At 37.5% G+C, this 21699-nt stretch overlaps 1 protein-coding gene across 8 annotated transcripts in view; it reads right to left on the bottom strand.

Moving 5' to 3' along the window:
* LOC103715777 (E3 ubiquitin-protein ligase UPL6) overlaps positions 1–19184 on the bottom strand; it is a 50266-nt gene extending 31082 nt beyond the window's left edge. For 3 of the 8 annotated variants that reach the window (XM_026807961.3, XM_039121559.2, XM_088717056.1), the window contains exons 1-8: positions 18947–19179; positions 18631–18790; positions 12820–12917; positions 12591–12718; positions 8078–8189; positions 5162–5342; positions 4815–4997; positions 4214–4396 (exon numbers count right to left, since the gene is read on the bottom strand). In XM_026807961.3, coding sequence (XP_026663762.1) covers positions 4214–4396; positions 4815–4997; positions 5162–5342; positions 8078–8189; positions 12591–12718; positions 12820–12917; positions 18631–18789 — 1044 coding nt within the window. In that variant the 5' untranslated portion in view covers position 18790; positions 18947–19179. Of the gene's footprint in view, positions 1–4213; positions 4397–4814; positions 4998–5161; positions 5343–8077; positions 8190–12590; positions 12719–12819; positions 12918–18630; positions 18791–18946 lie in introns of all 8 variants that reach the window. The other 5 variants (XM_088717057.1, XM_088717058.1, XM_008803531.4 and 2 more) reach the window with 4 other exon arrangements.
* Between the last annotated feature and the right edge of the window lie 2515 nt (positions 19185–21699).

Here is a 21699-nt window from a genome sequence, read left to right as displayed (position 1 = left end):
AGGTGGGAGGCGAGGTCGGCCTCCCGACGGCGTCCGCATCCCTCTTTCAGCCTCCCTCCCTCCTCCGCTCGCCCTCTTTTGCTCTTTTCTTCTCCGTCTTCGGCAACGGTTTTCATTTTTGGAACCATATCAGTGAGCCTCCAATACGGCTCAAAACGGCTGAAACCGTCCGGTTCAGAACGATTCCGCCGACCTTGCCAAAAACCATCTCCGAGCAAAGCTAGATGCTTAAACTGCGAGATAGAGAAACAGGTGTTTCTCCACCTTCAGTTCTAATTTAACAGGAGATAAATCTCCTAAACAGGAAGCCTTGTTCCAGGAGGATCCTCAAACTCGATGTGGACCACTTTAACCACTACGAGCAGGGCTAGACAAGGTTCAGGAGCGAGATCCACCAGATCAAAAAGCTAAGTTGCATGCCTAACTTCTGAAGGCTATAACTTGGACGTATGATGCTCAATTAAAATGATGTTTTTTTGAAATTGGATAGTTTTTCGAGATCTACAAGTTTTGGCTAGCCTCCTAAGGAGTTAAATCGGGCTGAAATTCTATCATTTGGGCTCCGAAATGGGCTAGTCAAATCGAAAGTTTCTTTTTCGGATAAGACTTTGATCTAACGTTTTCGCCCAATCCAAGAAGAAACAAGCGAAGCGACAGATGGCAGAGTTGACGTAGAAACCGAGATCTACCTTCTTAAAAATTTAAACTTTTTCTAGAATATTTCTAAATTTCAGTTTTTTTAGAATATTTCTATTAGTCATATTATTTTAGGATATCTAGTTCTATTCGAACTAGGAGAGGAATCCAACCAAAATTGTGAAAGGAAGAACCTTGCTAGTATTATAAATAGGGGCTACATACCTTACTTTAGAAAGTGTGGATCATCAATAAAAGAAAAAGGGACTTAAGCCCTACTTTCGCAATTCATCTTCTTCTAGTTTTTTTTTTAAAGATTTGAGTCGAGTGGGTTGAGAAAAATCTTCCTTCTTACCGATCGGATCACACCCACCTGGTTGTAGGTGCTACCAAAGAGCTCGGCATGACTTATGTAAAGTATTCCATGGTAAAGGCAGCTTGCATTGTTCAACATGTGGACATGGCAAGAGAGGCAACCAACAAAGGCTACAAGCTCATATTAGTAGAAACTACAATTGGTTTGAAACAACGAGGATATTTGACAGGATCAGGGGGATGTAGATATGGGAAAAGCAAGGGATGATGGCCTTGATTTTTGAAGCTGTAGACCACAAGGCTTGAGGTGAAAGGCATGATGGCAAGCATCGAATGAAGCTAGAGGACGACAATATAGAAACTGGCCCCTACATCAGTTGGATGAGGAGACATACGGTGGTCCAAGAAAGTCAATTAACTTTCTTTAAGTTATATAAGTGCCAAATAGAGGCAATGTCATTACTTGTTATTTGACAGGTCGGTAGTATATGAGGATGATGGTGTTATTTTGATGATTAACACAACCATTGAGGAAATATCTAATTAGTATTACAAGTTAACGTGATACATCACTACTAAGTTCGACACTCTCGATAGTCGATACATTAGAAGAATGAGATCAAGATGTCTTTCAATGATTAATAATAAGATAAAATTTGTAATAGAAAAGGAATAGAGAATTCTAAATTCTAATTCAGCAAAGTTTCAAGTGAAATGTACTCTTAAGGGCAAAATAGTAATTTTAATTGTTAAGAGTATGTAGCACTACCATGGCATACATTCAAAATTGCTTGAAATATATTTCTTTGATTGTATGGATGAGTCTAACCTTAAGATGCAGCAAAGTGTGGAATGAGTCGACCCCAACATAGGTGGAGTCGACCCTGGCACATCATGGAACCATCAGGCACACCTCTGCAAAAATGGCACGGATGAACAGTAGTGGAGTCGACCCCAGGAGCGGAGCCAACCCCAAAGAACCTTGAGTCGACCCCAGCTTCAAGCCTTAGGAAAACAAGTCTCTAGAATTTACTGAGAAGGCCGACCCCAACTTTTCTTGAGCCGACCCCAGATGGAGCCGACCCCAGGAATGCTTGAGTCGACCCCAATGGAGTCAACCCCAACTAAACATGAGTCGAACCCAAGGCTATGTCGTTCAAAACTGTCTCTGAAATCCCTGAGAGGGTCTACCCCAATGAAACTTGAGTTGACCCTACTGTAGCTTGAGTCGACCCCAAAAGGAGTTGAGTCGACCCCAGTGACAAACAGCTGAAATACAAGATTTTGTGATTCCTGAGAGGGCCGACCCCGCTGTAGTAGGAGTCGACCCCAGCGAAAGTTGGGTCGACCCCAGTGGAAGTTGAGTCGACCCCAAGTATGATGAACAGTGGTTTGAGTCGACCCCAGAAAAGTTTGGGTCGACCCCAGCACGGGCAGAAGCATAACGGCTAGTTCTGCAGAAGTACTTTTTGACCTCCCAACGGCTAGTAACGGATAATTTTTCAAATCTAACCAATTGGGAGTAACATAAACACGTGGGAGAGTATTTATAATGACACTATTCATCAGAACAAGGCATCCTTTGCATGAAAATCAAAGCTTACTCAAGAAAGACAAAGCCCTAATTTTCTTCATCGAGGTGCTTCATTCAAGAGTCAAAAGAAAGTGGTTGAGCAGATCAAAAGAGGCATTAAGAGCTCCACCAACCCTTAAAGAATGAAGCATTCCTTGACAAAGAAGAAAAGAGCCTTATCAAAGCGATAACTAGATTCTAACTCTTCTTTGTAGTTTATAATTGTTATATCAGCTCATCTAGGAGTTTCAACCTTCTTCTTAACAATCTTGTAAGGTTTGTTGGTGAGCCCATAAAACCAACGGTGTAGGTTTGTTGGTGAACCCGTAAAACCAACGGTGTAGGTTTGTTGGTGAGCCCGTAAAACTAACATAGGTTTTTGGTGATCCCGAAAAAACCAAAGTGTAAAGGTTTTTGGATTGTGAGCCCGAAAAACAATCCAACTGTAATCCGCGGAATTATAGTGAATTTCCAAGGGGTCGCTTGGGGAGTGGACGTAGGTGCATAGGAGAGCACCGAACCACTATACTTCTTGTTGTTTGTATTGTGTATTGTTCTAACTTCACTACTTGCACTTAATCTATATTAACTAAATCACTCACTCATCAATTAACATAATTAAGGAATCGAAAATCAAGAAAAACCAATTCACCCCCCTCCCCCTCTTGTCTTGTCACCTTGGGCAACAGTCTAGTTATAGAATTCCAACCAATGTGCCACATCAAGCATTTGAAGTACTCCGAAGCCCAGTGCTGATGGAAAATTGTTCTTAAAGTTGTTGAAATGATGAACATGTAAAATTGCAAATAGCATTTACAGGACTGGGTCATCACAAATAACTATAACAAAGGGTCACATAAAATAATCCCTTTTTTACAACTTCTGACTGACAATTTGTGATACCTGATAATTTTAAAATATGATAATTACCAAATGGTGATGAATATGAAGTTTCCACAAATGCTCACCCTAAGTGCAATGAGCAAATGAAATTTTCAGCTGCCAATAATCAACAATGGTTCATGACCACGCTACAGACTATATTTTATCAAGATAGCATGCAACTCATAATTGAACCAAGTGTAATGGCGCCTTAATTTTGGGGGCTGGTCAAAAGTATGCAAATAAATTAATAAATCAACTTCCCAGGCCGCACTAAATTCATTAACATACATTGTTTCCACCGATGTCCAAGTTGACCATTAACAGCAATAGCAAGGTCCTGTTCAATTAATTAGTAGCCAAAATTGTTCAAGAAGTTAATTCAAATATACTCCATGTTTCTTTTCCTCTATGACAAGTCTGTTCAATTAACTAGTGGCCCATATTATTTGAGAGGTTCAATGAACTATAAAAGTTCTCCTTTTCTCCACGATATTCCCTTTCACTTGCATGTTTCACTTTTCAACAAGCAAAGCATATAACAATGCAATTACCTGTGAAATACATTGTTCTTACAAAATGGATGAAGAATGCATTATGTTTGGGATATACTTTAATCTTGAATGTGAAGCAAACATATGAAAGTTTAGTGTTTCCTTCACATGGTCATAAAAGACAACAAGGTTAATGATATAAACAAGAAAATTGGTCTTCTTATATCATGTACAAAAAATACAGCAACTCACATGATAAACAGCCCAGTCAAAAGTGTTTAAAACAAATTCCAGAAGGTCACGAACCCCTTACCGTATTAAAAGCACAGTTTCTTTCAGACAAAGAAACACCAGCAGCTTCAAGTAAATTTCCAAGCAGGCAGGCATAACCAGGATATTCAAGTGATGCATCATTCGGGAGGACACTAACATGACGAGGCAAACATGATGCCATTTGGTGAATATAATATTTGCCTAGTCCCCTGGTTGAAAAAACCTGAAAGGCCAACAGCTTAATCCACGTAAAAACACTTGATATAAGACCAATGTACCAACTAGTGTAACTATTGGTAAGCAAAAAATGCATGCCTTCTTTATGCTTATTCAAGACAAGTCACTAGCAATAGTGAGCTTGATAAACTTCATATGTACAATTAACAACATAACTTACACACCCCATAATTAGACACTATTTTTTCAGTTTTACGAAATTCAAAATTTACGTCATAGAATACTTTTTTAAGTTTGGGATTCGTTCAGGAATAATTTAATACACAATAGCACAAGATGAAATTTTAACATGGAAGGATTTTGTTAACACTTCATCCAACCTTGATGGCCCTAATTCCCTTCCAAAACTTTCTACTGATAGAAGAGCCTATATGCATCCACACGGGTGTTCTGAAAAAAATTACCTCCTTGAAGTATGATAGGTGATGCCATAGAAAAGGAATGGTAAGAATTTGTGAGGAAAAACTCCATCGTGGATCAACACTTGAACAACAACATGGATGCTGACCAGCATGTGAAGCAATGAGGATAAGAACATGCTCCAAGGAAGATGCACTTCCACGAGACTCTGGAGTATTCAAATTTTGCTGCAATAAAGACTCTTCTATCAGGAAGAGAATAGCAGGAGCAGACAGAGACAAGCACTGCACATGTCGGTCTATTTTCTTTCTTTGTGCATGATATGTCCTAAACATCTTGACGTTATTTTGAAACATGCAATTTTGCAAATAATTTAAAATAAAATTCTTACCACACCAGCTAGAACCATGCCACGCAACAAAGAGAAAACTTTTCTCTGCAGGAGATAATCAACTACTTTGCAGACCCATGGAAGTTCAGGATTTATTAAACAAGCCACTGTTTCTAACAAGATGATTGTTGGCATAGCAGAATACTTGGACGGCATCAGAATTTGATTTTTCAAATGAATCCTATGAAAAGGAAACAAAATAAAGATCAGGTATTGCAACAGATTCCACATACAAAGGGGCTTACATGTAGACATGTCATTTGTAGATAGCTCTAGTGACAAAGACAATTAACAGTGTACCCAAAAGCACAACTTTCAGGAAACAATTGGTTAATATAACGACAACTCAAGAATGCATCAGTTTAAAGAGAGTTTAAAAATGCCAACAATTCTGCAGATATTTTGGGCATAGCATGGTAAATATATGGAGACCAAACACTATGCATGCTACATGCCTGCACGTCCTTCGCACATGCTTTTATCAAAGAGGTGGACCTGTATAGGTCTTTGTTTTTTCCCCACTTTTCAAGGAACAGAACACCCAATCTCACCCCAAAGACAGGAAGGCCCTGACTCGAACATGTATGTTGGACTCGAGGCTTTCCCATTATATATAGAGAAATTAAGGCAAGAGGTTGAACAGAAACAACCAATTCCATTTTTAAGTCAAGAAAATGTGAAATTAGCTTCAAAATTCATCAAATCTCCACCAATGGTTTATTTGAAAAGAACACTTATTTAAAAAAAATCTTCAAAATTCATAATAAAACTCTAGCGACATCTCAAATCCATATTGATAGCTTAAATACTTCTATTGAAATATCAATACTTAACTTTCAATATTTTCAGAGTTTGGCACATTTTAGAGGGACCAAGTTTAGCCGTCTCGGTACCAGATCCCATATCAATACCATGTTGGGACAGTATCAATACGCCTTGTACGGGGTCGGTTCGGCATACCGAGACTCCGCACGCATTCCATACTGATTCTCAATTCAGTATCGTATGGTACGGTACACTTGCCACGCCTGGTATGGCGAACCATGAGAGGGACTATCATAATATTCCAATGAGTCTTTTCCTTGTACCTTTGATATACCCCCCCCCCCAAAACACGCCCACCCACTTACAAAAGGAAAAAAAACACCTCTCCTCCCCTTGTAACCCAATTCTAACCCTCAAACATGTAGGGGTTGTATGTCTGTTTATTTGTTATTGATGCCACTCAATGTCACCATTTCAAAATTGTGCAGCCCTTTTATCACAGGACAGCATCTTTGCATGCTTATTTTATTGGCTTCCATCTTTCATGTCACAAATAACTAATTTAAGCAATATGATGCAGTTGTACTAGAATCTAGAATATCCTAAGAAAGATGAAGCTACCCTTCTAAATGTGCTTCCTATTGAGCATTTCTTGTCTTGGCTTGTACGATTCTTAGAAACATATGGTTATCATTTTTGCAAGTTTCAAAGAGTATCATATCACATTAGGTTATGTCAAGTGTTCCACCATTTGTTATTTCAGTAATAACAAGCAAAACAGTATTATGCAGATTGGAACTCCAACATATACTACCAATCATCAAACATTATAGAATGTTGTGCTAGGACATTCAAGACTTCATTACCATTAACTGGATCAAATTTTCCTAAACAAATAGAATGTCCTTAACTATTTTTGAAGATTATACAATTATAATAATCTAAATTTTGAATGTGTTAGGCTTTGCACAAAGGTACGTCATACCGTACCAAACCAGATGATGCGGGGCATACCGTACTGTACTAGTTTGGTAATGGTATATAGTACGGAAGGCATACCAACACTCGGTACGCCAAACTGGCTGTCGATACCGACACGGTGACAGGGTGGCACCGATACAAGGCCTGATACCGAGATGGCGTACTTTGTTTTGCACTGCATTAATTTTCAATATTTTAAAAAGCGATTGCAATATGCAAGTGGTCAAGGGACCACTTAGTGCCCATGCAACATGCAGGCTGCATAAGCGGGTGCATATACGGTTACTATTTTTAACTATTTCAAAATAAATATAATATATTAAGTACAATAAAAAGAACAATAATGCTAATAATTTTCTTATGGACGAAAAATAGCAACATTTGTAAGAATAACAACAAAAGACAATTCATGCTTATTATTTAGTATCAAATAGCAAATAGCAGTAATTACAATATAACAACAATTTAGCACTATTAATCCCATAACAAGCCAACCTGAAACCATATCAAACCTAACCACCAGCTTGAACCCACTTCCCCCACATGGGCCCGCATAAGAGTAAGTTTTATACAATATATATATATATATAGCTCCTAAATGCTAAGTTGGCTCACATATGTACCTGTACAATATTAAGCAAGCAAGATATGCAACCATGCAGTGCTAAGTTGACCGACCTTGGTCCATATGTAATGTGACCGCATATACAACTGCATAGAGGCAATGCAGTGCAGTCAAGGAACCACATATACATATGCAGTATGCACCACATTTTAAGACTATTAATTTTGATTCAAAAAGTCACACCAGAAAAATATTATGATGATCCCAAGACAACCTTATGAGGTTGTCACAGATATTAGTGTGCAAAATCCCAACAGCAAAAGATTGGGACTTGACTCAGTGACCACTATATTGAATGAAAGGATAACTTCAATACCACATCTTTTTTTATGAGGATGATGACAATAAAGTTTTTTTCCCAATTATCTTTTCAATTATATCAATATAGAGGTTAGAATTACAAAGTTGAAGGACAAACATGTACTAGACCTCTCTCCAAATCTCACTTCTAAATGATTAAAAGACAGGGGAGCGAAAATTGAACATGCTCACCAATGCAAAGCCCAAGCAGCTATTTCAAAAACAACATGACACATGCAACTCACCTATTCTGGTATATTGCTTGCAGACAGATATACGCAAATTTTTTAACCCTATGCACCACAAGAGAATGTTTTGAAGAGTAATCGAGGCCGGCAAAGAGACTTACAATACTCCCTGTAAACAAGTAAATCCCATATCAGAAATAACAAAAGATCCAACTAGAGCAAAGCAATCACTGCACGAATATTACAATCCAGCATAACATTGGATGAGAAGTTAACAAAAAGCAAAATACAAGGTATTGAACCACTATTAATAATTATTTAGCATGTCAAGGGAGAAAAAAAAAAAAGAAGTAAATGTCATTGAAATCAGGTACACCATACGAGTGAACACCTAAACATGTTATTGCTTAACAGAGATTTACGGAAGGAAGAGAAACAAGTAAAGAAAGCATGACAGAAAGAGATCACACACGACCAAAAAGCACAACAGGTAGCTGCCAAAACCAATTCCCACTGCACTGCCTCTATCCCCACTGTCAATCTCTTTTAAGTCTGGCATCCCGTATCTTTAGTAACTGTTACAAGCAACCCATCCACTCTCTTGGGAGGTTGATTTAAATCTAAAGAACAAAGTTCAAGAATCCTTCATTATAAAAAGAAAGCAGCTAAGAGCAACTTTGACCAATAACCATTTAATACTTAACAAGATCACATTTTAATCACCCACCAACTCGACACTCATGTGACAGCATCTCTAAATTCTTGATCCTTTGAGAAAAGAGCACTTAATTTCCAATCAAGTCAACCTTTCAAAGATTTGGAGGAAGCATTAAGAACCTTCTCATGCTATATTATACAACATGCCACACTCCAAAACCTTGATATCTCTATAATTCCCAGCAAACCACCACCAGATTTCACTTCTTGACTACCGTTATATCAAGGTGAATTATTTAAACATGGTACTCAACATTTTCCAATCTTAAATTAAGATATTTCACCTGATCGTTTAACTTGTTAAGAAACATTTTGTGGATTTATTACGAAACTAGGAATGACAATGGGAGAAATAGTAAATAAAAGGAAGTACACTTATCACATATTTTACACTCAAAAGATGAAGAACCAAATCAGATAATTTAGGTATCTAGAACAAAGATTTCAGGGGACTGCACAAATAGAAGATTTAAAATTATGCTAAAGAGCAAGAAAAAACAAGGAAAATGCATGAGACAGCATGACAAAAGTTGCAATAAAGAATTCGGAAGCTCTGCCCAATCTGACATCCAATGCACACAATTTTTTGTTATCTTTCCAACGAAGTCTCGTCAAACCACCCCTATTTTCGTCATCACTTTAGCTCTTTTTTTTGAATGGAATCAACGTTTTAGCTCTTAGAAGCAATGATTGGCAAATAACTCCTCTGATTAATATATAGTTGGACTTGGACAGAAGCATACATTTATCATTTGGGGCAGATTTCATTGATGATGTGGTGCTTTCAACTAGAAAATTATGGTACTAAAGACAATCACACACTATAATGCAAAAATATAAAGGAAACTTTTGGGGGTAAAAAAAAGAAACTACTAAGTAGAAGAAGGTACGTGGAACATAAACAAGGCAGATTAAATGCCCTTATTGAAAATATTAGACAAGAGATGCTAATCTGGATGATTTTCCAATTAAACCTAACTAAAACCTGGATCTGTATTTAGGGGCACATATAAAAATTTCTGAATAAGTGATTAAAAAGTCATGAGTGCAAAAGATTTTCTTGCATACAAGAGGCAATTCTCGTCTCTGTGTTTCATCTTCCAGCGAACATTTTACAAGATATGAGAATATTGAGACAGCAAGCAAAACTTGGATCTATTTTCCCTTGAAAGAAATGCAAAATAGGATGTAATAATATTGCAATCCAAGTTAGATTCCATGCATGGTGTCAGAGCAGCAAATACAATATTCCAATATTAGATCCATAGCAGCAGCAACAGAGACAATGGAAGCATCATGTTCCCCCGGACCAGTATGGACTTGTCACCATCATTATGCTTTACTACATGTTTAACTCTTAATCAATTTGTCTTCCTCCTTGACATCTCATGATGTTTTTGAAAATTTCACCATGTTTATTATTATATCACCAGTGTCCAAATTAATTACAAATTCAAGCTTAAAAATTGTTCTGCATATTTTATAGTCAAAAACAATAAAATTGGAATATAAATTAATCGGTATATTTTTTTTCATTTATCAGTATATACGCTCCATCCAAATCGTTGAGCACATGAATACATTTTTTTCTAAATTGACGACAAAAGTAAGAACAAGAGGAAGAAGAAGAAGATAAAAGGGAGTAACATAGGCCTTTCATAGTTGAGGGCTAGATTTGCTCACGAGCTGGATGGCCTGCCCCGCCCATCCAAGCCCAGAGCTTTTTGAATGGGCCTAGGCCTAGATTTTAAGCTCGGCAAGCCGAGCCACGCCTAGATTTTAAGCTCGCCAAGCTGAGGCAAGCCGAGATTTTAAGCTCGGCAAGCCGAGCCACGCCTGGATTTTAAGCTCGGCAGGCCAAGTCGGGCTAGGCTTGAAATATGAGTCCGCCTGTTAAAATGGGCCAGGTTCGAGTTTAGTTCAGCCCGGCCCAAGCTCGGCTCAGCTTGAATCTTATATAATATATAATGTATACTTATGCCTTACGGATCCGAATTTAGTGACCAAAAAAATATTAATATCTCTCTTCCATGCACCAACACTCCTTATGAACAACCATAAACACAAGTTCATGGCCCTTACCCATCCCTTTCAAATATTTAATCATTACAACCATTTTTTATACTTTTAAAACTGAAAAAAAGGTCCAAGAAGCCCGATGCTAGGACTGTGTTTGGCATTATTCTCTCTCTTTTTTTAAAAAAAAATCTGGAAATAGGAATTCTATTTTTTTCAGATTTCTAACAAAAGAAAACATGTTTGATTCGCTCTCTTGTTTTTTCACAAGAAGGGCCGGCAAATGGTCGGTGATGAGAGAGAGGAAGCAGGGATGGGGCTGGCAACGTGGTCGAGGATAAGGGAGAGCTTGACGTCGGGCAAAGAGGCAATCGAGGGAGTGAAAGAGGAAAAGGAAGTGCGGATGGGGCCGACGACATGGTCGGGGACAAGGGATAGCTCGACATCAGGCAAAGAGATGGCAAGCAAGGCTCGGGGATTCGGTATGGTTGGGCAGGCGCAACAAGCCTGAGGGCGATATTAGGCAGAAGAAAAGATGTTGAGAGGAGAAGGGTGAAAACTCACTTTTAAAAAAAACTAGAAGCGAAAATTTTTACTTTCACTTTTTCCAAAAATAATGGAAGTTGTTTAAAAAACAGAAATAGAAATAGGATAACCAAACATATTTCTTGCATTGGATTCCATATCTCTATTTTTAAAAAAAAAAAAGAAATAAGAGAAAAAGAAGTACCGAACAGACCCTAAGCCCGAGGCATGCCCGAAGCCCAAGTAAACACCGGGCCAGAAGGCCAAGACGGGCCAAGCTCACGCCTGACTAGTTTCAGATTTTCAGTTATATCTTTTGGCTGAGCCTGGCCGAATCCAGCCCAGCCAGCCCATTAAACAGGTCTATGTAGGGCATGCCGTATTGCTTAAAAAAGTCCTTTAACAAATTTTAAAATTAATAAAATACCAAGAAAAATAAGTGTTTGATAACATCGACTAAAATTGGTCCTACAAGTATTAGTCAAAAAAAATACTTCTACGAGATGCTAGAAAAACTAGCTTCTAGCTTCTTTTTGTGAGATTGCTTCATCTTTCAAATATGGTATGCCCATTGATAAAAATTAAAAAGTAGTGCATAAAATGTGATCACCAAACATCAGATATACCACAAGATACTTTTTGTTTAATAACATAAATAAAACTGGTTATTGACGATGACTTGTTAAAAGCAAAAGTAACACCAAGCATGTCCTTTAATGAAGAATCATATAGTTTGATAACAGGAGAGCAGCAAACTAGAACTGTATCTTATGTTCACTTTAAAAATCAAATTTACAACTTAATATCAAGAATCTAATAGTACCACGATGTGAATATCAAGGCTTTAAAAATGGTACTAGACAGTGTGCCAGTTTTTTGAGAAACCGGTATGGTACTAGGTACCAACCCATGATATAGGATAGTGTCTTTACCAACACATTCTGTACCATTGTGCTGGTTTTCTGCCAGAACAGTACTGTACCACTTGTACCATCCCGTTTTTGTGGTTTTTAAGACCTCGGTGAATATACCTCCTAAATATAATAAAAGATGAGGAACATTGTGCACCATGCTGCTGCTTCTCCAGGCATACATGATAAGTAAAAGTAGAGAATATTTGAACCAGACAAGCTCAAACACAGGTCCATAGTTTGTGAGAGATGGCTCAAGATATGACAAGTGTTGTCCCAAGTTAAAACATGTGAAATGTGAAATTAACTAAGAATATTAGGCTCTACTTATCAAAATAAGGTATTCAACTAAAATGAAAGGAATCCTCATGCTAAATAGTAAATAAACCTGTTAGGCATACCATTATATCTAACATATTGGAGCAACATTTGGCATGCCTCCAGAAGGATGCTGACATCACCATTGTTGTTTGCAGTAAAGAAGAAAAGCATCTGGCGAAGAAACTCTGAATCGGGACCAAAACAATGCCTGGCTTGACAGAACAAAACACTAGAAAATGTTTGCAAGAAGAAAAAATGGAAAAGGAAGATAGTGATAAGAACTTAATTTGAAGATAAGAATCAACCTACCAATCTGCCTTTTGGCAATGGTCGCCAAATGTAAAGCAGAATTGTTCTCGCACCTTTGAACGTGCCATTTCAACAGCCTTCCTCCCTCTGAAGCATTTCTGCAGCTAATACTTAGTCAAGTTCCATATATTGCAAGCACAGGGGAAAGGAAGAGTGACAATGATGTCTTTTCTTATAATTACATATAAAAAATGTTGAAGCTGAGTCTTTGAAAAAAGTATCTCAAACACTCAATTCCATTATCTTCTGAAATGCAAATCCTACAAAAAAACATGACCATAAACAAAACCAAGAGATAAAGTTGCCAGTTTCACTAATAAGACAAAAAATTAATACCACCCCATTTCTGTAGGTACGATACCCAAAAACTTTCATTTAATCGTCAGACCAAAGGTATTACCCCTGTGTGGGCCACATGGACAGTTAACAAAATACGAATTATGCATGTAGTCATGCATAGAATATCTTAATTGGAGCATTCCACATTTTAGGGTTCAAAAAGGTACAGAATATGTAGTCACAATCATATTTTGCATGTTAACCGAATATGATGGATTTTCATAATCTAAAATCAATTCATCCTTGAGCATTGTTGTAGTATTTCTAAAACTAGGTAGAACTCACAAGATTATTGTTTTTTTACAATAAACTGCAATATTTTTTCAGTAGTGTGCACACACTTGAAATGAAGAGAATGGATACATGGGCCAGTTAACAGTAAACAGCTGGAGTGATACATGGCCAAAACCTGCTAGTAACTTCAAATCTCTATGTACCCATCCATCAGCCTGAGAATGTTCAAGAACAACACCACCAAGTCCAAATAGCTTGATAAAATTTCAACCAACAAGTGAGCAACCATTTCAGACTTCAAAACCAAATGAAGACGTTCAATCAACCTTGACCCCTTTCAAGTGATGCTACACCAAATGCAGATAGGACATGTTTATAGTATGTATGACAGCACAAAACTGTTGTGTACCCTTTCATTTTGCACTAACTTCTCCCCAAACAAAAGATTCCCTCAACAAACAGAGCAGTGCAGCAAACTCAAATTAAGGTTGATACTTTAGTTTTTTACAGATCTTTTGTTCATTAGATTTACAGACCCTTTATTCATTAGATTTTGGCTTGCCCTGCTGATTTCAGAACAAAAAATGAGAAATTTTCTAGAGTATTATAAAAAATGATAGTTTCAAAATTACATCATTTTGTGTCTGGATCCCAGCTATCACTTTTTAATACCATAAATAGCTTGCATTTTTTCTAGCATACTTAGAGGCTGTTTGAAACCCTGCAACAACAGATGCACTGTGACTGATTTGAGTTGCATGTGGCTGACTTTGATCTGTTTTGGGAGTCTGCAGCATTAGATGCAGCACTTTCTGTTTTCAGTTTCGATGACCACAGCTGAGGGTGATAAGTTCAAAGGAGTTGTTTGGTTGGATGTAACAGTGCTTCAAAGGAGCCTTTTTTCACTCGCCGCAATGCTCAGCTCACTACACTCCTTGGCCACACCAAAGAGGGCCAAGAAGCCCTCCCTTATCAGCAGCAAAATCCACACATAACCATACATGCCACAGCAGCCTTGTCATTCTTCCCTATTAGGGAGAGCTAGCATGCCCCCATTCCTCATGCTAATGACCTGGCACATCACCCAAAGCACAACATTGAAATCTTCCTCATAAGAGCCATAAAAGGAGTTGGTGAACAGGATCATCAACTACAAAAACAAAAGCACCCTCCATGCCCTACCAAGTATTGATCAATGCCTATCAGTTGCACCCCAACCCCCTCCCCTCCTTTTTCATGTCCTTGTACAGCAACAAGCATTGAAGCATGCTAGAATTGCTCGAGGTTCCCTGGAAGATGGCAATGATGCTAAGGATTCTCGAGGAGGCATGAGTATGATTTGGGCAATGATGAACCCTAACCATGGGCATTGAAACAAGCAAATAAGGTTGCTGAAACAGTCGAGGAGGTAACCACTAACAATGAAGGAGAAAAAGGTAGTGGCAATGGTGCAAGAATCGGGAAGGATAACAAAGGTGAGCTATAAGTGGAAGTTGGTGCTAAGGATGCAACGAAGCCTCTTGGCATAGATGCAAATGGCAATCTTAACAATGGCGATCTTTGGGATGGTGAAGCGAGCAACAAGATTAGGGTCAGTTGCACTAGAGAGGCTAGGTGAGCACGAGAAAAGACCAAGGAGGGGGCAAGAGGCAATGTAGGGAGCCAACAATGTCAAGGAAGTCGAGGAGAGGTTGAGGAGACTAGAAAGCCACTCGGAAGGGGCGTTGGGCATTGAAAGGAGAGGTCATCAAAGCTACGTGACTAAGTCCTCAAATCCTCTCCCAAGTGAAGAGGGGAGCGATAGAATCTCATCCAAGGTGCGAGCAGCATAAACTCCTATAGCTCAATAGACAGTCATTTTGACCACAAGTCAAGCTGTAACAGTTCGGTCCCAAGTTGCAACTAACCCAAGTCTCAACCTGCATCATGCAATCAAGTTACAGACCTCCAAATACCCAAGCTGAGCTACACTTGAAACAGAACTTGCAGGCAAATTCAGCTACAAGGATCCAAATAGCCACTTATACACTCCTAGTAGTAAGTAAAAAAGAAAAATTCAAAACCCTGGATGTAAACAACACGGCAAAAACTATTTATAATGTTGGCAATAAACAAGGTAACAAAACAAAAATCCCAACTTTAAAGAAATAATGAAGAAAATCTAATTCCTTTTCTAGAAGCAAAAGTATGTCCCTGTGTTTAACTAGTTCTCTCTGCATCATTTTTGTGATAGTAACACAAGAAGGAAAACTTAAAATCCCTGTTGTAAACAAATCAAGAAGAAAACCTAATTACAAATGGTAGGAAACAATAAAGGAAAAAAAGAAAAAAACCTAACTACAACAAACCCACATGCATTCTAGTTGTTCAATTGCTAGTCAATCCAAAAATCCGAAGCATCTATGATGATAAGATTTTCAATCTCATTGCACTTTGATAACCAAACCATAGACAAAGTTATAGCATAAACCATCATCCCTTCAAACATGGAAGTCTTTGCTCCACAAAACTGAATTTTATAACATTATTATATTATTTTTTATCATGAATTTATAGGTTTGTCACCAAAGTTTGCCGTCTCGGTACCGGACCCCGTATCAGTGCCACACTAGCACAATGTCGGTACAGTATAGTACGAAATTTTTTTAGCATACCAAATGTCGGTACGCCACTCGTACCGGGTACCAATACCGGTACAGTACGCCCTGCACCGTCCAGTTCGGACCGGTACAGCGTACCTTGCTTGTTACATTCAAATTAGTGAATCAAATATGTAGAAATATAAAAAAATTACATTTAGTCGATAATGCAAATGGAATGAATTAGACTTAATCATGCAATTTCAAAAAAATGAAGAAAAAGAAAAAAAATCTATGGAAATTTAAAAGGGTAAATTTAATAGTGTCCAGTTCATTACTTGCCAATCAAAAAAAAAAGATCCAAACAGTTAGAAAATAAAATACTTAATCCTAAAGAAATTTAGCATTATTACACAATGGAGGTACCATGCCACACCACTTCATAATATATGATATATGCCATAATAAACAAGTAAAAGCACGATACAAAGATATGTGAGTCGATATCATGCATACAAATCTATGATGGTCCATATTGGTATGTTTGAATGCATCCACACTGAAACACATATTAACTTGCAATATTCCAAATGCATTGGAAAGAACCATTTTCTTTCCGCAGCCTCGACACACGATGAGGCATGTTATGGTACAAATATAGTACCATGCATTTAAAGTATCCATGTCTTAGGTGATAACGTACTATGTTAACCGATGATCAAGAAGGATGCAAAATGCAATATTCTGATCGTAGCATAAAGTTTGGATTCTTAGATATATATATCTCTATTAGAAGTCTTCTAATGTATTGTTTTTGAAACACATTGTTACCCTAATAACAATGCAATGATCCCACTTAATATGCATCCCATTTTCTGTTACAATGACATGGTGAAAAGCTTTTGAGAACTCAAGGAAAAGAGAATGAAACCTTACTAGTAAAACTCCTTTCTTGAAGAAGAGAAAAACTTCGCGACCCATTTATTATCCACAAGGACAGAACAGATGCATTTGGTAATTTTTGTCAAGTCTTCAAAATATTACATTTAGATGGGCATCCAATTTCATCTAAGAAATGCAATTTTTGGTATCAATTACTAAACAACAACTTCAATTAGTTATTTAATGTTATTCCATATGAACTAGTTCAAAATGGCAACATCCTACTATTATAATTAGATTGATAGTAACAGTCATAAAAATTTACCTGAGCTACCCATGATCATAAGTCAAGAGCATGCATCATTTCTTTTCCAATTTCTGCTACCATTTATTTCATTGAATTTGGTGGCAATGCTTGTTCCTTGACTCTTTAATATATCTTAAACTAATACTCATTTTTATCCCTACTTCAGAAAAGGAACTTTTCAAAAACAACTTAAGTATAAAAGTATTATCCCACTAGTGTAGACTTCCACCAAAAACTTTCACTGTATAGTATGTCTCCAGTTAGGAAAGGACTCCCATCAAAAAAATTTCCCCAAATAATATGTTTCTTGGTTAGAAAATGCCGCGTACTTAATGATTAAATGATTTAATGACTAGCAACTGAACAACCAAGTTTAATTATATATTGGCTCCTCCAGACTATGCAATAAAATCATTTGTGGGTGTTGTGACAAGGATATGGAGAGATTTCTTCCCAAAATATACTTAATTTTGGAATTTGAATGCCCAGATAAAGGCTCAGAGGACTTGGGTAGCTCATGCTGTTTGCATCGACAAAATAGATTATTGAGAAATAAGTATAATCAAGCTCCAAGATATCTCGTACCATCAAACATCCTTCCACATCTTTCCGTTATGCTATACAATGAGCTAAAATACACCCATTATATTGTGTTTGCAGATATAATGATATGAATTGATAGGCAAAACAGAAGCAATGCCATGATGCATCATCATTTAGGCCCCATTTCGACAACCAACAAGCTAATCCATGTATCTTTTCTGATGTGATTGGGAGGGTGTAAGGAAACTGGGCAAGAAGCTGAAGAACTTGGACGGATTGATCCCAAAATCACCTTGTTAGATGGTTCTTGTGTTTTGAGAAACTCAGGATTGGGAAAATGACTGCCTCTGCCAATTCGATGCTGCAAATAACATTCGCACATGAAATATCTTGTGGCCAGAGTGACTGGAGCCAAAATTTACCCTGAAAATTTTGGATAACCATGTATAACTGAAAAATCTTAAATTGATGAACCATGTTAATGAGAAAGTCTAGGGAAAGTCCATCAACTGTGCCAAATCATCGTATTCTAGGGATTTGATATATCCGTATAAGCGAAGTATGCTCCTCCTTAACCAATTCTATTCTGCTCCTATGCTCAGCTTAGCCACACAAAAGTTGCTATATATCATAATACCAATGTCTCAAGCACAAGCAAACTCAGACTGACAACCATAACCCCATCATATCAAAGCATTTATAACTGTCTTTACTGTCCACCTCTTACCCCATAGATGCTCCCGAAGTGAAAAACTATAAACCTTATAAACCTTAAAACTAGCCAAATGTAATTTGAAAAGCCAATCTTAACCACTCAGTTCCAAGATATAGCGTTCCAGCCAGCGAGAATTGAATATTTACATGAAACGTTCATACTCAGCATCAAATAAGAACAACTCACAGAGAAATAAAATGTCGCCTACTAACCTGGATCTTGACAGCCGCGTTGGACTGCTGCCGTAACCCTAACCGGCGCTTCCTTTCGAGCCGCGTCTGGTCCAATAGCATCTGCCGATCCCTCTCCTTCGAGCTCCGTCCCCCCAAGTCCACTCTCTTCCGAATGGATGCATCCCCCGAGAAGAACATCCTTCAATAAATTCGCAAAAAAAAATAAAAATCACCAAAAAAAATCATCAACAAAACAAAAATATAGCTATTCCACACGGATTTCTTGCAAAAAAAGGTCAGATTCCTCGCTAAGACATCAAGAAAACGCCCGATTGCATTCGGGATCGAATCAAACCTGGAATCCGGGGGGTTGATCTCTTCTCTAGGGGTAAAAGATATCACGGGAGCGATTCTGAAGCGGAGATCCCTTCGTTTCGCTGGCGAAATCGGACGATAGAAAACGGGAGAAGGTGGGGAGCGAGTCCCCAGTAGAGAGGCGGTGCCCGGCTTTTTCCAAGAAACTAGAAGCCGGTGAGTTCCAGGGGTCCCGGTTTATACCGACGGGTTTCAGGGGAATGCCCCAGGGCTGAGATTTCTTGAAATGACTTGGTTTTTTTTTATGTTCAGGTGGAGAATGACGGTAATGCCCTTAGAGGCGGCCACGTGTTCGTGGAATCATGTCGGTCCAGAAATTTTCCGCGGCCGGACCCACTCGATTCGATTTCGAGTCCGAGAATTGGACCTGGACCGGACCTGTCGGTCGGAGACAACAGACCTGGTTCGATACTTCCAAAAAGAAAATGCCGGGAATCCAATCACCGAATACAGGCTTAAAAAATAATAATAATTAAAAATGAAAGGGACTTATAAGCAATGGTGACTAAAAGGTGGGTTAGCCCTCCTTGAATACTTCAATCCAATGGTGAAAGCCCTGATGAAATCAGTATTTGAATTCTAGGTCATTTGATAGCATGCCAAAATGAGTGCCTCGTTCACTTATCCTGATTATTTAGAAAAAGTGCTCAACAGAAAACAAAATGATATTTAATTTTTCTTGAGTCTGTTTGGTTTCAAATAGTAGGATCAAAATTTAGGGAACTTTATTATTGTAAACGTCTATATTGTGTAGGTTTAATCTAGGAACTTTTAGATGATCCAGAAAATTAAAAACAAAAAAAAGGCATGATGTGTGTTTTGGACTGCATCTATTACATACATGGTCTATTGTGAAAAACAAAAGAATTTGAATTTATAGTAAGGACTATTATATGCTCCAAATGGTTACTACTTGGTTTTTGGATTATAATTGTTACAAGCATGGTCTTGTAGTCATTGTATAAAAATATGATTTTGAGCCTTAATCTAATTAATGAATTACAAAAGAACATGTTGCTAAATTTTCCTTTTTGTATTCTACACAGCGAACGTGTGATAGTTTTCTAATGGAAAAATGAAATTTGTTTCTTAACATACTTGATAAACTATAATGGAATTGATCATTGAATTTCATTTCTTGTGTTTCATATAATAACAATGGAGAATTTATGTGTTTATCGTATGGTATATTAATTTTGAGTTTAAAAAATTTTATAAGAATTTGTTGTTAAAATTCATTTTCCGTATTCCATTATATAGAAATATTGAATACAAAACTACGACAAATAAAATGTAAAGAAGCCTGCCACTAAGCCTTGCTTTACATATTTTATATAATGATCATATAGTGGTTTTATAATCACTCGATATAAACATAAATTTTGAATATTAATATGAGAAATGAACTATACCCAAGCAACTATTTATTTCAAAAGTGGAAACTCCTTATAATGTCCATAACTCATATTATAGTTACTAGATAGAAACATAAATTCTCAACATTGGTACGAGCAATAAACTACATCCAGGCAACCATTATTATATTAGGAGTATGCCCTAAAAGCCAATTTGGCAGATGCATTGTAATTATTCTGGAAGCATGAAATTTGTACTTAACATTTTTATTAATTAATAAAATCGGGCATTTTGTTCATTCATGATCCTTTCCTTGATGGACGAGTCTTAAGTTCATAGTGTGGGGACACTGGAGTGATTGTGCAAGTGCTTGTTAGAGAACAAGGGTACTGAGCGTGACCAAATCAAGAAGTCACTTGGATGTCTATCCACTCGTCACTGATTTACTTGATGCTGCAGTTGTATGACTAGTACTTAGACCTGTGATGCCTCAGCTAATTACAGTGAGGTTGTTGTAGTTTGACGTGCACATAAACATGGATCCTAAGGATTCTTATTGGTGCAAATTGGCTGCAGTAGGTTTATTATCGGATTAAAGTTGTATTTAGATAGGATCTATCGATCTTGATAGATTAGGAGTGATCTTATATAATTTATGAGACTAAGTTCGAAGGACCTTGTCCAGGACAGTTCTGAAAAAAGAATTTTCTAATCTCGAACTTGAGTCAAATAAATTTGACATAAGACAGACGATGGGGTTTGACGAGTTATTCATAACCTTCATCATGTCGGGATCCACAATAGAGGTACTGTATCATACGCTAACTGCACCTAGAGATTCATCCATTTTATTCTGCTAGGTTGCTACTATATGTTGCTAGGTATCCCTAGTGGATTGTGGGACTCGAAGGCATTCACTTTATGATTAGTGAATTCGGAAGAGTAGAGTTGAAATTGTTTCAAACCATTAAAAAGAGTTTCAATGATATTGTGATGGAAATCACAATATATCTTACTACAGGATAGAATAGAATCTATGGAGTTACACACATTAGAGGTTTTGATCGTTCCGACGGTTGGATTGCGATTTAGAATCGCAATCGATCTTGATTGTCAATTTGATTGACAATTGGTTTAACCCACTAAGAGTTAGTGAGTTAAAGAAGAAGGATTTGCAATTGGATTGTAATTTGATTGATGCAATTAGATTTAATCAATTAGGCTTAAACCTTATTGGATAAGGATGAGAAGTCCTAATTAATTAGAACTCCTTATTAGATAAGGAAATGACTTAATGAATTCCAATGTGGATCCTAATTTGATTAGGATTCATATGAATCAAATTGGAGGACACATTGGGTCCTAATTGGATAAGGA

This window comes from Phoenix dactylifera, chromosome 2, assembly GCF_051530095.1.
Source record: "Phoenix dactylifera cultivar Ajwa chromosome 2, Ajwa_hap1_PhDact_Kaust_v1.1, whole genome shotgun sequence".
In the NCBI taxonomy this organism is placed as follows: domain Eukaryota; kingdom Viridiplantae; phylum Streptophyta; class Magnoliopsida; order Arecales; family Arecaceae; genus Phoenix; species Phoenix dactylifera.
This window is presented reverse-complemented; position numbering and strand designations above follow the sequence as displayed.